Below are 17,793 nucleotides of genomic sequence, written 5' to 3'. Positions count from 1 at the left end.
CAGTGTTTATGGGCTGTCACTCACTTTTTACAGTGGCTCTGATGAATCCAGGAAGGTCGTTCAGCAATTTTGCAGGCTGTTGGTGTGGCCAGGAGGACTTGGTAGGGTCCTTCCCACCTCGGGGAGCTCCAGTTTTTCCTCTGGAGCACTTTTATCAGGATCCAATCTCCTGGTTTCAACCTGGAAGAGACTGGAAGAGAATCATCTGGCAGTTGATTGTTCAAAACTATTTCTTTGTTTTCTAACAGTTTTGTCATCCATTCTGCTAGTGTTGTTTCTCTTATGGATTTGTCTATCGGTTCACTTGTAATGGGTAGAGGAAAGGGTCGCCCGTGTACTATTTCAAAGGGTGTCAGTTTCTGTGAGCCTTGTGTCAGTCTCATCCACATTTTTACTAGACCCACACATTCAGGCCAGGGGCGACCCGTTTCCGCCATGCATTTCCTTAGTCTTTGTTTTATAGTGCCGTTTGTTCTTTCAACCAATCCTGCACTCTGTGGGTGGTATGAACAGTGATGCTTTATACTGAAGCCCAGTGCTTCAGAGACTTTTGATATTACCTCATTTACAAAATGTGTGCCATTGTCAGATCTTATTAGGCTTGGTATTCCATAGGTTGGAATAAAATGATTACACAAACATTTTGCTACTGAGATTGCATCATTTTTCTTTACCGGGTAGATTTCTGGCCACCTTGAGAATACGTCTATGATTACTAGTGCATATTCTACTTGTTGGTGCTTATGTAATTGGATGAAATCTATGTGTATTGTGTGAAACGGATGTGGCGGTGTTGGGAATTGGCCTCTCTTTGGCCTTAAATTTCCCTGTGCATTATGTTTTTGGCATATCATGCATGTTCTAATATATGCTTTAGCTGAGTTTTCAAAGTTTTTCGAGTAGAATTGTTTAGAAAGAATATCTACCATTGATGCCGGCGACACGTGTGTATTCCCATGTGTCACTAATGCTGCTGTTTTATGTAGGGATTTAGGTAGAATAGGTTTCCCATTACATGTCATGATATCATCTTTTAGAATTGCGCCATCTTTTAACCACGAGGATTTTTCATTTTGTGGAGCCGCCTTTTGTTCGTCTTTGAGGACCTCTAGTGGTATCAGAGAGCATGAGGTTAAAGTAAAAACATTTGGTTTTTGTTGTGCAGCCTCCTTTGCTGCGTTGTCTGCAAAGTTATTACCCTTAGTGATGTAAGAGTCATCTGTTTGATGGGCAGCACATTTGCATAGTGCTAGTTTCCTAGGTAATGTGATTACCTGTAGTAGCTTTTTAAGGAGACTGCCATGTTGGACTGGTGCTCCTGTAGAGGTTATCATACCTCTGTTTTGCCATATTTTTGCGAAATGGTGAACTGCAGCAAAGACATATTGACTGTCTGTGTGTATATTGACATCTTTATCTTTATGCAATTCGCAAGCACGAATAACTGCTGTTAATTCTGCACTTTGTGCCGAATTTGCAGATGTGAGAGGCCTTGCCTCTATGACAGTGTCGACTGTGGTTACTGCATAACCCACACAGTTTTTCCCAGTGCTGTCTTTGCTGGCAGAGCCATCAACAAAAATATCTGCAAAGGTTGTTTGTGGTGAACTGTATATATCTGCCCTTGGTTTTGTTTCCTCATCGAGTGTGTGTAAGCAGCTGTGTGTGTCACCATCTGTTTCTACAGGTAGCAGGGTGCTTGGATTTAGCTGACCACATTTCTCTATATTGATGTGTGACTGTGACAACAATATTCCTACATACGACAGCTGTCTGGCATGTGTCAAATATGATAAGTTTGCTTGTAATAGAATTGAGGTCACTGCGTGCGGGACCTTAACTATTAACGGGTGGCCGAGAATGATGTCTGCTGACTTCTTTACTGCTTCTGCTGCTGCTGCACAGGCTTGTACACAGGTTGGTAGGCCCGAGGCCACTGAGTCTAATTTACAGGAATAAAATGCAAGTGGACGTTGTTTATCTCCAAAAGCTTGGGTTAGCACAGCTTTCATATATCCAGCGCCTCCATCTACATATAAGTAGAAGGGTTTATCATAGTCTGGTAATGCTAGAACCATGCTCGTTTGTAAAGCCAGTTTATCTGTCAGGGCCATATCTTTGCCATAGATAAGGTCTTGCAGGGGTTGAGCCCTGAGGGCGAACTCTGGAATCCAACTTCTGCAATAATTGCAGAGGCCGAGGAAACTCATCATTTGCTGTTTTGTTAGTGGTTTTGGGGCAGTTTGTACTGCAGTTTTCCTACTGTTAAGTAACCTTCGACCCTGTCCTGTTAGTTCATGGCCTAGGTATACGACCTTAGGTTGCCATAGTTGCAGTTTATGTTGAGAGACTTTGTGTCCTTGTTCTGCGAGGTGTCTCAGCACCACTAGAGTGTTTGTCCTGCAGTCGTCCTGCGTGTTTCCGATTACCAGGATGTCATCTACGTAAAGTAGGAACTGTCCTGGAGCAGGCAGAGTGCAGGAGGACATTGACTGTTTCAGGGCCTCAGCGTACAGGGTGGGGCTGTTTTGGAAACCCTGTGGCAGTCGTGTGTAAGTGTATCTTTGGCCATCAAATGTAAAACCGAACAGCCCACGTGACTCGGGGTGTAGTGGTACTGAGAAAAAGGCGTTTGACAGGTCAATTACTGAAAACCACTGTTCTCGTGGTGACACGTGATTCAAAAGTGTGTGCGGATTTGCCACTATTGGTGGTATCTGTTCAGTGATGTCGTTTATTGCTCTTAAATCATGTACCAGCCTATATTTTCCTGTATTTGCTTTTTTCACTGGAAATATTGGCGTGTTACATGTCGTTTTTGTTGTTTTAATCAGAATTCCTGCTTTTACCATGTCTGCTATTACTGGGCGTATGCCGTCTCTAGCTTCTGCAGAGAGTGGGTATTGTGGTTTCATTGGTCTGTGTTTTGAGATGACTTTTACCTTTACTGGGTCTGCATTTTTTATTAGGCCTACGTCTGTGGGTCCGTTTGACCATAATGATGATGGAAGCATTTTAGTTCTGCGTTCTCGACGGGTGTCAAGATAAATCATTCAGCCTCCTCGATCACATAGCATGTGTCCGGGGAGGTATCCAGGTGGGTGCTGGGCTGTGTGTTTAGCACCCATCCTAGAGTGTATCTCATACAACCGGTTCTGCGGCCCTGGAGCCAGCCTTCGTGTGTTTCTTTAGTTTTCTCGTAATGATCGTTTTGTACTCGTTTAAGAATAGTGCCCAGGTCCCTCCATTGAGTTTCTGGGCTTTCGCTACAGAAACATGTGAAATAGGCATTCGATTTAACTCTCTGACCTTAGGGGGCTGTATCACTGAACATACTGCGTTTCCACTTTTTGTGACGTAGAGATGTTGCAGTGTTAACTTTTGTGGTCCTAAACGATGGATTTGCGTGTCATACTCCGAGTCAGGGCCTGGTGTTTGTTTAAAACGTATGGTGTTGTGCAGCTCATTAAATGGCATGGTGGATGATGAGCTGGGTAGATAGCGCTCAGCTGCAGTCACGAGCTGCGGCACTGGTGGCAGGTCTAAAGTCCAGTAATAGTGTGGCTCACCGTCTGAATGACATGCTAGTTCATGGGTTTCAGAGAGCATAAGCTCTGCTCTCATGCCATTACTCTCAGGCACCACACCTATTTTTAGTTTCATTAAACCATCTCGCCCTAATAAATTTACAGGGCAGCTGGAATCAACAATGCATTGCAACTTGCAGCATCTGTTGCTATCTGAGTGCAGGAAATCTAGTTTTTGGGTTAGGAACTGTGTTGTAGTATGCCCTGAGGCAGAGGTTACAACGCGAGCGTCTTTCGAGAAATGCGTTCGCGGCGGTTCTTCTTTTAACACAGTCATGCAGGCTCCCGTATCACATAACATGAGGTATGGTTTGCCATTTATGTGAATTGTTACTTCTGGTTTGTGCTCAGAGCCCAACAGCAGCTGATGTATGTTGAAAATTTCTGTACTGTCCCTGCTGTTGTTGCTCTGAGCTTTGGTGTGAGAATCTAGTCACCTTTCTCTACTGTTATCCTCCTCTTCGCTGTCCTGCCTATCTCGTCTGTTTGAGCGGTCATATCTATCTCTGTCCCTGCCTTCTCCGCGGCAGCGGTCACGCCCATCTCTGCGATCCCTAGGCTTGCTCCTACAATCTCTAGCAAAATGACCTTCTCTGTCGCAGTTATAGCACCGTCTGTCCCCTCCCTTATCGCCCGTGTATTGTCTCCGACCTTTCCCTTTTCGCTGCTGTGGATTTTTTCCTGCATAAGCAACGAGGTCTCCCTCTGTTGTGACTACAAAAACTCCGGTTTGAGCTGCTTTATTTTTCTGCACTTTTACTGCGTGCTCTGCATGCTGTAGAGCATCAGCTAAGCTCCCGGTGTTTTGAGTGACCCAATGTTTATCTACGTGAGCGCGGACCTTTGGGAGGAGACCTTTTAGAAACGCATTTTTTAATTGTTGTTCGAAAGGTGTATTGGGGCTCTCATCATATTCTAGACCTGAGTTTTGTCTAAACACTGGACGTAACCTGTCCAGGAAGTCAGAGGCGGACTCATCCTCTTTTTGTTTTGTATCCCCTATTTTACCATAATCTGGTCTTGGTGCTAGCTCGGTTTTTATTCTATCAAATACTGGGTTCAATGCTTGGATTAATTCATCGCCTCTTAAAGGTTCTCCGTCCGGTCTGTTGCCCGTGAAGTTGCCCCGGACCCGGGCCAACTTCAGGCCCAACAGGTCCTGGAGCACTTGCAGCATTTCTCTGCCATTCAGGTGCCAATCAGAGCGTATTATGTCTACCGCATTCCTCCACTGGTGGTGCCCCTCGTTTAAAGGAGGGACATCTTTTAACACATTTTTACGATCCTCAGCTGTCCACGGCTGATATGTATATGTAAATGTCAACTGGTCTCTGGGGATCACACCGTCTTCACCCGCAGGGCCAGTGGCTCGGCCGTAGTTGGGATTTGGTACCTGGATTAAAGGAAATTGACCCAGTGTGGGTGGGAACAGCGGTGGCGGAAACCCGGAAGTAGGTGGGTTTATATGTGTGGTTGAATTAAGCTGTTGCCTAGCTGCAGCATAGGGGTCTTGTGATTTCACAAAGGGGTTTTTTGAGAGTGGAGGACAAGGTTGAGGCTGCTGCTCACTATCTGGTGGGGCTGAGGCAGGAGGAGGCGACTGATAAGGAGGGGGGTTTACTATTTCAGTGGGTGGCTTTTCACTCTGTTTGTTTTGCTTCACTTTTCTCTTATCCCCACGCCTTTTGCTCTCCTCCTGCCAGGGCATGAAAAATTTTACGTATTCAGACATTCTTAATTCCTTTTCCTTACCACTAGTTTGTTCTATCTCTTTCTGCAGGCATTTGTGTAGTTCCTGTACTGGGGCGGGGTTGCCATTCCCGTCCCAGGTTGTGCAAGTAGGTTTTTCTGGGTCTCTCCATCTATTTGCACTTATTCTACCTGCACCTGGGTGCTTTTTCTCCATCCACAATTCGTCAGGTGTTAATTCAGGTTTTGTGGATTTATTGCCCATTTCTAATTTTGTTTAATTGATGCAATGCTTATATGTTATATTTTATTTCAATGCTTATATTTTATATTTTATATTTTATTTCAATAGAACCACTTTATTGATTTATTTATTTATTAATACTGCCAACACACACTGTGAGACGTTCTGGTACTAGAGTCAGAGGAGGTTATTAAGTCAGCCTTCTACCCTGAACTAAATTCAGGGCGGACTTAATTTTACGCGTTGACGCGCAACCTTTTCTCTTTCTCACCATCCAGTACTCACAGGAAAACAATAGGAGTAGTGCAGGAGCCTAGAGCTCCTATTCAATGAAGCACTTACTCCTCAACAAACATTCAGCAAACAGTTAGCGCGCTTAGAGAAAATCCTATTTTTATTTGACACTCTCGCTTCTCTGGCTACCAACCTTTTTTTTGTTGCGGATTGAGCCTCTCAGGGCATGGTAATCCGTCTTACACAGGCGAGCGTGGCTACCAACCTTTTGTTTTTATGCTGCGGATTAAGCCTCTCCGTCTTACACAGGCGAGCGTTGCTACCAACCTTTTGTTTTGCTGCGGATTAAGCCTCCCAGGGCGTGTTAATCCGTCTTACGCAGGCGAGCGTGAGATATACTGGCTACCAACCCTTGCTTATGTTGCGAAACGGGCCCCCACAGGGCAGGTTGTTTCGTCTTACACGGGCGAGCATATTACATAGGACACGTCTGTCCTTTTCCTTACTTTGAGCAGTGTCAAACTAAAATCGATTATTCAACGCAAAGTGTTTCTGGCTGCTTTATATTCACCTTCAATGTTGCGCTGTGTTCTTTTTCCCGGCGTCACCGAGAACCTGGCGTCGTGGACCTGTATAAGACACTGGCCAGTAGGCGAATGTACGACTCTGGGCTTTTCCTCGCTTCGCTAGAAACGGTGGTTGCAGTGCAGGTAGTCACGACGTCAGGATCTGGTGGCTCCGTCTGTGAATAGTTAGATGATACAATAATATCAATAAACTATCCGGCTCGAAGGACCAATTAAATGTCAGTGGCAAGACATTTTTAAACATTGAAAGAATACAGAAACAGTCAGAGTTTTGTTCAGAGAACTACGTGCGCACGGGTGAGTGATCGAGTGATACTCACCCCGAGGCTTTGTAGTCAGCTTTATTTATACATCGTAGCATTCCCTGTTTTATCAGGCTCTAACAGACAATCTGGGCATGTATGGGACACAGTGTATATGTGTGTGTGTGTGTGCAGTTTCTATCTCGAGGAAAACAGAAGCCAGTTTGGGTCCTGTTTCCCAGGGTGTCTGCAAGAGACTTTCACAGGAGTCAGCGAATACTGCAGGGCTCATGTGTATGTGTGTGAACAGAAGCAAAGACAAAACATAAAGATATGTGAACACTGTGTGCTTTTCAAGCCTTTCTTAACAGGAGCATATGAGTAAATGAGTAAATGGAGCAATATAAGGAGAACTGAATAAATGAAACATTAAAAGGAAGATGTATCAAAAAGGAAAAACATCATAAAATCACAAAATCCCTTAACAGACATAGATGATTTAATTTAACTAGTTTAGGGGTATTTTGCTTTTTTCTTTAGTGCTCTGAAACACACAGAGGCTAATAGTTTTAAACAGAAAGTTTTTCACCTTCTAAAAAACACATATTCACTGTAACAACCCCCAATGTTCCTTTAATGCAACTAGCCCTCTAATTATCTACTAGGCACAAACACACATAGATGATTTAACTGCATTAGGAGCATTTTGCTTTTTCTTTAGCGATCTTATCATGTCAGAGGTCCAGCGGAGCCAGACCCAGCGGAGCCGCCTTTTATCATGCCATTACACTTTATACTGACCATTCGATCTTCCAAACAGGTTTCACCTGTTGCTTACACCCCCACACCTTTATCTCTTGTTATTTAGACATAGATGATTTAATTTAACTAGTTTAGGGGTATTTTGCTTTTTTCTTTAGTGCTCTGAAACACACAGAGGCTAATAGTTTTAAACAAAGGTTTTCACCTTCTAAAAACACATATTCACACATAGATGATTTAACTGTTTTAGGAGCATTTTGCTTTTTCTTTAGTGCTCTGAAACACCCAGAGGCTAATAGTTTCAAACAGAATACCACAAACAGCAGGTATTCCTTTAGAAATAAACTCTGATACTTCAGATTCTTAACTCTGCAACAGTTAGACAGAGGGGGGGTTACAGTTAGACCCCCTACAGTCAGCAGAAGAGGTCATCCTTATCAAGAGCATCTCAACTGTACATCCATAGTTTTCAATACAAACAGTCTCCTTTATCTTATGTCAGAGGTCCAGCGGAGCCACCTTTCTATGACCATCCAATCCTCCAAACAGGTTTCACCTTTTGTTAACACCTTTATCTCTGCATCTCAGAGGCCAGCTGAAACAAGCCCCACCTATATAAAAATGCCCTAATCAGCCACACTAACCCTTTACAACGACCCTTGAGAGCATAACACTTCATTCACAGCACGGACAGCAAACCTAAGAGCATTCTTTTTAACATGGACAACATATATGGTAGGTAAAACAAGACTATTAACGGATTCTTAAATTTATACAACTGTATATCAAAAAATATTCAAACTGTTTTCTCTTCTAAACAAAAGCCTGATTTTTAGGAACTTGGCACACCGGGACACCCCACGCGGCACTTACACAAGGTTTGTATTTCTTCTTCTCACACAAAACAGTTTGTGCCTCATTGTTTAGAAGCAATCTTACCTGTTTCACACATAATAACATTAAAATGCGTATTTCTCATTCTTTCTACAGGATCACAAAGCTATATAGGGCAAACAACACCTCTAACTAAGGAGTGCAGGATGACGTCGGCATCAACCATGACGAACAGCCAGAACATCGCCCAAGCCACAGAAGCTCTAGGTACGTGTACAGATGTATGTACCCGATGCCCTCATCGTAAAAAGCAACGTTGTAAAAACGTCGTAGATGGGTCTAAATTTAAGTTAGAATAGCAAGGCAGTAATAGGTATGTGTATACCGTTAAATATAACAGCGGAGCAGTTATACTTCGCGTAGATTGTGGTGAGGGAGTGTTTGGGGGGAGTCACAAGTCATGTTTGCGCTGTCTTGGACAATGTAGACATCCCAGAGATGCTGTATGTTTCCCAGTGGAACAGTCCAACAGGCCCTGAGCTTTACAGCGCGAGGCTGATCGTTTTAACCGTAGACCCGATGACTTTATTATTCTCAGGGTATGTGATGACAGGGAAAGTCTTGTTGGTGCCAGTGGGGTTGAAAACTGGAGGTTAAATCCTTACCCTCTGAGCATAGAAGAGCCGCACTACATGGTTTAAGGATATGGTTTTTATACAGTGGCATAAATATGTGTGTGTGTGTGTGTGTGTGTGAGAGAGTGTGTGTGTGTGTGTGTGTGTGTGTGTGAGAGTGTGTGTGTGTGTGTGTGTGTGTATCTATGCAACAAAATATAAAATCTGTTTTATTGTTCCCATTTTCAGAGCGAGACATGCAAGCGTGGGACCTCTCAGACTCGCCAGACTCCCCACCGCCTGCGCTGCTAATCCAGACCCCACCAATTCCACCCCCTTCTCCACAGATGCTGCAGGATCCTACAGGATCAGGTCTGTGTGAGGAAACCATTATCGACATCAAGCTTGCAACCCATCACCTGGTGATGTTGGCATTAAACGCCTTTCTACAGGAAACATGCTACAGATGTCGAACAGCTCAACCCAGTCAGGTGCAACACAGTTGTTTGCTCGAACTGCCCGAGTATTACTTTGGCACCTACTATGACGATGTGATGCTGAGGCTCAAGACAGACCGATTCATCCGCGCCATTCGCCTGTTTGTACGCTCGTACACAGTCGATGGGACTAAAACACAATTCAGCAGGATTGCAGAACACACCATGACTGAACTGAGATCATCACAACATATAGTATGCGCAATTAACGACAATATTGCACAGCTGCTAGAAGCAAGTCGTTATGCCCGTCGTGTTAAACCAGCCATGCTTCGCATGATTGGTAACTACTGGGCTGGGAGACACCTGGTTTAATGTATGTTGTTCAGTATTCATTGTCTGTGTGAATGAAATAAAAAGACATGTCAACACCGACATCTTAGTCATTTGTTATACAATAGAGAAAAGCAACAATACAGCGTGTTTCTCTTCTCCAAGACATCGGGGGGCCTTTCACACGGTAAGCATGTCTGTTATACCCAGCGCATAAATGTCTGTATGTCAGTGCTGATTATACAAACCCTGTTTAAAATGTGACACATATGTTGTCAGAAAACAAATCCTCTAAATTTGCAAAGTTACTGATTTAAAAATATATTTTCGAATTTTTAGTTGCATGACAAACATACAATAGACTCTTGAGCGTATTTATTTATATAGCTACATTCACAATGGTACAACCATGCTAAATAAAAGATGCCCAAGCACCAAAGCACTCTAATGCAAGCCTCTAAACTGTATGTTGATAAGTGCATGAAGTTAACCTCTACCTCTACAGCTGAAAACAGTTTGTATCCGCACTCTGAGGGTCTGCTGAATTGTTTTTAATATTGCGCTTTTTCACGAACTGCAGATGATGAATTCCTCTTTATTCGACATAGTGTCCTTAAGCTATTGTTGCTCATACTTACAGAGTTCCCTAGCTACTTCTTTACTATGTCAGTAAACTTTTTGAAAAGGAAGGTGTTGTAGATTTAAAGAAACATCCTAATTGAAGCAAAGGCAAAAAATTGGAATGAATTTTATGTGACTGTTCATATTAAAGCCAACAACAAGTGAAAATCCAAAACCGACTCCAATCCTTTGTATTAATGATCTCCCTCTCTCTCTCTCTCTCTCTGTGTGTGTGTGTGTGTGTGTGCCTTAGAAGTCAAATAATACATTAGCCACACTTAAAAAAACAAAAAACATTTGAATTTCATTTAGAACTAACATTCTAAGTTGTAAGCAGAAATCCTATCCTCAGCCACAAACATGTTTCCCCACTTTCACAATGCTGAGGTGTCAAATCCACAACCCCCAACAAATGGTTTGTTACACGCGGGTGTGAAGGGCAAGCTTTACTTACACAGCCTCACACACAGTAGATTTTTAAAGTTTTTGGGTACAGTGGTTTAGCCACAGATGCAACTTATACTTTTGATAAAGATCACTCCACCTGTTTATTTCTTAAGAAATTAAGCTTTTATTTATAAATGTCTACACAATAATAGACACCGTGTGCTCTGTGACATTATAGTCTTCTACTGATGCTTCCATTGGTTTGCATTTTAAACTCCCAACCTTTTAGGTTGTTATGAACGACTTATATTTCTAATATTTTGTGATATAAAAGTGAACCATGTGGGTTTTTTTAATTTTCTGTGTGATGGAATGACTTAAGACTTATTTAAACAATTCTAAATGACAGTGTGACGGCCATAGTACTTAGTGCGGGTCAAATATGTTAAGGATAATGTTTATCAATGTAAAATTGCAAAGAACCTTTGAATAGATTATAACATTTTGTAAACAGTTACGTCAGAACCTGGACTGTCAGTCCTATGTATGTAAGGTGAAACTTTCCACAGTACTTCCACTTAAGTAACTAAACACATAAAGTCACCCTTTACCAATAATCCACTGCTCCTTGAAAAAAGTAGCACAAACAGACAACTGACTCAGCAATGATGAGTAGAGCTACCCCGAGGCCGAGACTCAAGCAGAAGAAAATTAAAAGTTTTGGTTTTTGCGGCTCGAAAAATTAAAGAAAGTATGTTTAATAATTCAACAAGACCAGCACTTTCAACACATGTACATTCAAATTTTGGATCAGACTAACATCGCTGTTGTCCAATAGTTTTTTTAGCCTCTCTCAAAATTCATTTTATAACCATTATATACACATTGTCACTGTGTTTTGTACTACCAGCTGTGAGGGCTCTGCTTTTGCTTTGTGCAGTCTGTTTTTTATTTTGTCTTGTGAGTGTGTGTTTTTCAAACAAGATCCTCGTCAGTTTGATTTTGTTATTGAAAAGTTGAAATCTTCCCTGCTAGACCAAAGTGCAACGTTTGATACTGTTGGCCATAACATTTTATTACAGCTATTATTAAATGGAGAGGCCTCTTCACACACTGAGGTTAATTATGAAGCTCCACAGGCTTCTGTGCAAAGACCAGTTCTGTTTACATTATACGTGCTTTAGAAGGCATAGCGTACATTTTCACTGCTATGCATATGATACCCACTTTTATTGGTTAAACTGCCGGGATGTCTTAGACACATAATGAACTTTAATTTTCTGCTTCTAAGTTCAGATAAAACTGAGGTTATTGTAATGGGGCGTAAAAATCTTAGAAGCACTGGCTAACAAGATCCTTACTCTGGACGGCATTGAGCCGCCTGTTGTAGTCATTTGGCACATTATAAGTAAAATTGAAGCACACAATCCCGTCGCACATCAACATTTATTTATTTATATACAAAAATAAAAATGCTTTTTTACAGAAGAGAATTGTAACTTCACAATTCATCGCCGATTACGTGGGTACATGTTTTAAAAATGCACTAAATGTTGGATACATTGTTTGGTAAAATGAAGGTTACACGTTTTAAGAAAGAAAAAATCAGTCTTTCAGAGAAAAAATTAGCAGCCTCCTTTGTAACACTCTGCGACCAACCGTAACTGTCTGATTTTCACCATGTCCAACCCCACCAGATTGGTGTATGCCTCGGCTATGGCGTCAAAGACTTTCCTTTCCGATTTCAGTTCGTTGAAGAGAGTTTCCGCCACCATGAGGACTTTGACGTCGTCCATTTTGATGTTGCGAGCAACCAGAAGCCGTTGAATAGATGGAATGAAACGAGGGGTGAGGAGTCTTTTTCTGATGTTGTAATAATTTTCAGCGTAAAAGTCATCCTCCAAGACTTGCACACACTCGTGTTGTTTCTGGCGGGGTTGATCGGACTTACAGCCGTTGCATTCGTCAGTGAGGTACCTGTTGATTACTAGGTTGACTAGATGATACACCGCGGTTTTCACGGTATCGATGACAAAAGAAGATGCCAGAACACCTGAGTTTCCTAATGTGTTCTCAGCTTGTTATAATTCTAGACAAAGGGGAGTAGCAATTTTAATGCATAAAAATATTAATTTCACAGTACTCGATACAGTTATAGATCCAGAGGGCAGATTCTTAATCATTAAACTATCTATACTTGATAAAAAGCTATGTATTGTAAGTGTATATGGTCCAAATGTTGATGATCCCTCATTCTTTCACAGTTTTTTCAGTGCACTCTCTGAACACTTAGATGGCACACTTGTTCTTGGAGGCGACCTCAACCTTGGACTAAATGAAGAAATGGATAGGCTCAATACAGCAGGAACTCAGCGTAATTGGCAGTCCACAAATATAATCAAACAGTATATGAGCGACTTTGGTCTTTGCGATGCATGGCGCTCCCTTCACCCCAACAGTAAGGAATATTCTTTCTTCTCACATGTTCATCACTCCTACTCTCGTCTGGATTATTTTTTGGTCAGCAGCTCACTGCTGAGTGACATTTCAGACACTGAGATTCATCCTATAGCTGTCAGCGATCATGCTCCTGTATCTTTAACACTAATGCACAAGAATAATACTACGCCAAGTAAAAACTGGAGATTTAATACTTCACTGCTTAAAGATGAAGACTTTATTAAATATTTTAAAAAAGAGTGGACTTCATATTTAGACTTTAATGACACTCCCGGAACATCAGCTTCTGTTTTATGGGAAGCAGGGAAAGCTGTGATGAGAGGTAAAATAATTTCTTTCTCATCACATAAAAAGAAAGAAGAAAACAAAAATATTCAGGAATTAGAAAAAACCATCAAATCCCTAGAAGAAGCCTACGCGTACCACCAAGATCAGGAAACATTGAACAAAATACGCAAAACAAAACTAGAATTAAATGAGATAATTGATAAAAAAACAAAATTCTTAGTACAAAGACTACGCTTACAAAATTATAAACATAGTAATAAATCCGGTCAATTTCTAGCAAACCAGCTAAAAATAAATAAAGAAAAAACAACTATATGTGCTGTTCAAGATTCATCTGGGAACACAGTATATGACCTGAAACAAATAAACAACATTTTCAGGGATTTCTATAAAACGTTGTATTCACCACAAATAAACCCATCTAAAAAGGAAATTGATCAGTTTTTAGACAACATAACTCTCCCAAAATTATTAGACACTCAAGCAATGGCACTAGATTCGCCACTGACACCAGGTGAACTCCAGGAAGCCCTGATAAGTATGCCCAATAATAAGGCTCCAGGTCCAGACGGCTTTCCTGCAGAATTCTACAAAGAATTCTGGACGATCCTAGCACCGGTTTTTTACAGAACGTTGTTGGAAATCAAAGAAAATGGCAGACTTCCATCAAATATGAATTCTGCAAACATTAATCTCTTACTAAAACCAGGCAAAGACCCTGTATATCCCTCAAGCTATCGTCCAATATCCCTTATAAATGTAGACCTCAAAATAATCTGCAAAGCTCTCTCAAAGAGATTAGAGAAAATAACCCCCCTCTTAATTCATCCTGACCAAACTGGTTTCATAAAAGGTAGGCACTCATCAACAAATACACGTAGATTACTTAATTTGATAGACAACTCATACAGTAAAAACCTTGAAACTACAATATTTTCTTTAGATGCAGAAAAAGCGTTTGACAGAGTTAACTGGAAATTTCTATTTGCAACTTTACACAAATTTGGTTTTGGATCTTCTTTCATCAACTGGTTAAAAATATTATATAATTCCCCAACAGCTTGTGTCAGAACAAATGACCAGACATCCTCCAGCTTCTGTCTCCTGAGGGGCACCAGGCAGGGATGCCCACTCTCCCCTTCACTGTTTGCAATTTTTATCGAACCACTAGCAGCAGCAATTAGACAGAATTCAGTAATTAAGGGCATAAAATGCAAGAACGTGGAACATAAAATCAGCCTTTATGCGGATGATGTGTTACTCTTTCTCCAAAATTCACAAACCAATATCTCTGGGGTGATTGAACTGATAAACTCTTTTGCAAGAATATCAGATTACTCAATTAACTGGTCAAAATCTACAGTCCTTCCGATTAATTGCTCCTTCCATAATTCCTCTTCTACTCCACTGCAATCGGGAAATATAAAATATTTAGGTATTAATGTATCTCCCAAGCTTGCAGATCTAACTAAATTAAACCATATCCCACTTTTAAAGAAGGTAGAAGGTGATCTGGCTAGGTGGAAATGTCTACCCATATCACTCATGGGAAGGGTTGCCGCTATAAAAATGATGGTATTACCAAAAATAAATTATTTATTCTCAATGATCCCAACTAAACCGCCGCAAGATTGGTTCAGATCTCTAGATTCATATATGTCCAAATTCCTTTGGAAAAATAAGCCCCCACGTATAAGCTTAAAAACACTACAAAAGACCAAGGATAAAGGAGGATTAGAACTACCTAACTTTCAGCACTACTTCTTAGCCAACAGGCTTCAGTTTATCTCAGGATGGCTAAAACATACCCTCTTAGATGAACCTTGGCTAGATGTAGAACAAGCACTTTGCAATAATCTAGAGATTTCAGATCTACCATTTATCAGTTCAAACATCCAACGACATGAATGCTTCAAAAGCATCAACATCAGCTCTTCTCTGACAGCGTGGTGGGAGTTTCTGAAGTTGACAGAGTCTTCATTAATCCCATGCAAACGTACACCTATCTGAAACAACCCTGACATATTACAAAACAATAATATGATAAACTTTTCAGATTGGAGTAGTAAAGGAATCAAATACTTAGAACATATACTAGAAGGAACAGAATTTATTTCATTTGACAGACTAGTTACACAATATGGGATCAACAAGAAAAGATTTTTAGAATATCAACAAATTAAATCCATAATAAAAAAGAGATTTAAACCGGGTCAAGTTGAACTACAAACGCCACCAAGTGTGGTTCAATTTCTTACTCTTAAAACCCCCAAATTACTATCCAAAATATACAGAATGCTTTCTAAAACAGATGAATCAATATCACTTCCTATTGCAAAATGGGAAGCGGATTTATCAGTTAACTTTGACCAAAACTTCTGGTCTCAGATTTGCTTAAAAACCTTTCATCTAATTAGAAATCCCAGTCTTCAATTAATTCAATACAAAATACTACATAGAGTGCACTATACAGGCCATCGGATGTTCAAGATGGGCTTTACGTCTACCAACAACTGCTCGCACTGCCAAACCAATTCACCGGACAATTATATCCACGCTCTTTGGTTCTGTCCACCTGTTCAGAAGTTTTGGCGCGAGATATGTGAAGACTTATCAAAGTGTCTGAAATGTAACATTCCAACTTCCCCTTTAGTATGTTTGTTGGGCAGCTTAGATAATGTCACTCCGGAAAAGAATATAGCCCATATGGTTTTCACTGCCCTATGCATAGCCAAGAAAACAGTCCTCATGAACTGGAAAAATAAAAATAATCTTAATTCTAACCAATATAGAAATTATCTATTAGATTACATTAGTCTTGATACAGCCTCTGCCACCACATCAGATCAATTGCTCTGGGCTCCTTTGATCAGCTCCATCACCTAGTGGGGGTGGGGGGTCTTAGTTTGGTCCCACCTTCACTGTTGTGATTGGTGTGGGGGTAGGGACAGGCTTAGGGCATCAGGGGGTTCCCCGGGAGCATCTTCCTTGGGGGGCTCAACCCGGGGTAGCGGTCATGGCCAATTAGGGGCTCTGTTGGCTCTTAGGTGACGGTTTCCTCGTGGCTGCGTGCAGCAGGGCTAGGGGAGAGTCTGTGCTGACGGACGTGGGTTACTGACCTGGTAGCCTGGCTGCCCCTGGGTGGGTCCGGGATGGGCGTGAGGTTCTGGGGGCACTCCGTCTCTGGGCTGGGGCCCTGGCCAAGCCTCAGGGGCTTGGGTCCTGGTTGGTGTGTTGCCGGGGTTGTGGGCGGGTGGGTGTATGGGGCCCCAGTCCTGGCGCAGGGTGCCGCCTGTGCATCGAACCACCTGGGGGGCTCTTCAACTGGTGGGGGAGGTTGTCAAATCCTGCAGGAGATTTCCTCCCTTCAGGAACTCTCTCTGCAGGAGGGGGAGATACAGGAGAGGTGGAGGAAGATCTGAGCCTGGGCGTCTATTGTCTTGTGTAGTCTGGAAGATGAGTGGATGATGGGGTGGGTGCAGTTTTCTCTGTGGTGGGGTCAGGTGGACTGTCCCGGGCTCTGTGGGGCCGGGCGGCGTTGCTGCACTGGGCCCCGGTCCGGATGGGCCTGGGCCCCCCTTTCCCTGGCGGGTTGCAGAGTATGGGGGTGCCTACTGGGGTCAGCGGGGGAGCTGGCCCCAGGGAGGGGTCACTTGCCCCTCCCTTCCTTCCCTCCCCATCTCCAGCTGCCTCCCTCTTCCCGCTCCACCACAATCACCCACACATGCAGGGCCTTGGGGTAGGGGTGTGTCACCAGGGTGCAGAGGAGACATCCCCCCCTCTGTCCCCTTCTGGCTGCCTCTGCCTCAATTTTATCCCACAACTTAGACATTCACATTACTCACACTCTCATTACACATACATATAGGATCTTGGGGGTGGGCACGCTACACGGATTCCAAATTACCATCAGGGTGTACACTTCACCCCTGGCGTCGTTGCCCACCTCTCAATTTTAAATACACATAGACATTGAGGGCTAGCAGGAGGGGCTATACGCTTACCTGCTGCTCTGGCAGGTAGCTCCATGCCCTCCTGGGTTTTAAATGCACCTTAGAACACACATACATCAACACTACATATGAGCGGGTGGAGGGAGGTTTGGAGTCTTCCTACACCCCCGTTCTCTGCGGCCTGCTGGAGCGGGGGGGCTAGGAGGAGGAGTTGGCCGTCCGACTGGGGTCTGGAATGTGGGGCCTCCCTGCTGCTGCGGAGTCGGGGCAGTCTGCTTCTCCCCACCGCAGGGAAAAGGGTAACACCACCTGGGTCTGGGCGCAGTTTCCCCCTCCAGGGGCAAGGGTACCTAGACCCGGGGCTTAGAGTACGCTTGGGGAGTGTGATTATGTGTACAGTGTCTCTCTATGTCTGTCTCCACGTTGGGTGAGTGTTGAGTAATTGTATATGAGAGCATGAGGGTGGGAATAGATGTTTGTATCTGTGTGTGCCTGTTTGTCTGTGTCTATATGTCAGGTTG

The 17,793-nt window shown here is 42.7% G+C and overlaps 2 protein-coding genes across 2 annotated transcripts in view; both read left to right on the top strand.

The window, feature by feature from the left end:
* LOC109203633 (tripartite motif-containing protein 16-like) overlaps positions 1-17,793 on the top strand; it is a 536,611-nt gene that overhangs the window by 184,534 nt on the left and 334,284 nt on the right. The gene's annotated exons all lie outside the window — the stretch shown is intronic.
* Positions 7,596-9,665, top strand: LOC109203629 (uncharacterized). The gene is made up of 3 exons (XM_025902620.1): positions 7,596-8,223; positions 8,336-8,446; positions 9,043-9,665. Exons 2-3 carry the CDS (start codon positions 8,386-8,388, stop codon positions 9,603-9,605), a joined length of 624 nt encoding a protein of 207 aa, XP_025758405.1. The 5' UTR covers positions 7,596-8,223; positions 8,336-8,385; the 3' UTR covers positions 9,606-9,665.

Source organism: Oreochromis niloticus, linkage group LG3, assembly GCF_001858045.2.
Source record: "Oreochromis niloticus isolate F11D_XX linkage group LG3, O_niloticus_UMD_NMBU, whole genome shotgun sequence".
In the NCBI taxonomy this organism is placed as follows: domain Eukaryota; kingdom Metazoa; phylum Chordata; class Actinopteri; order Cichliformes; family Cichlidae; genus Oreochromis; species Oreochromis niloticus.
The sequence above is the reverse complement of the archived record's forward strand: the minus strand, read 5'-3'. Positions and strand labels throughout refer to the sequence as shown.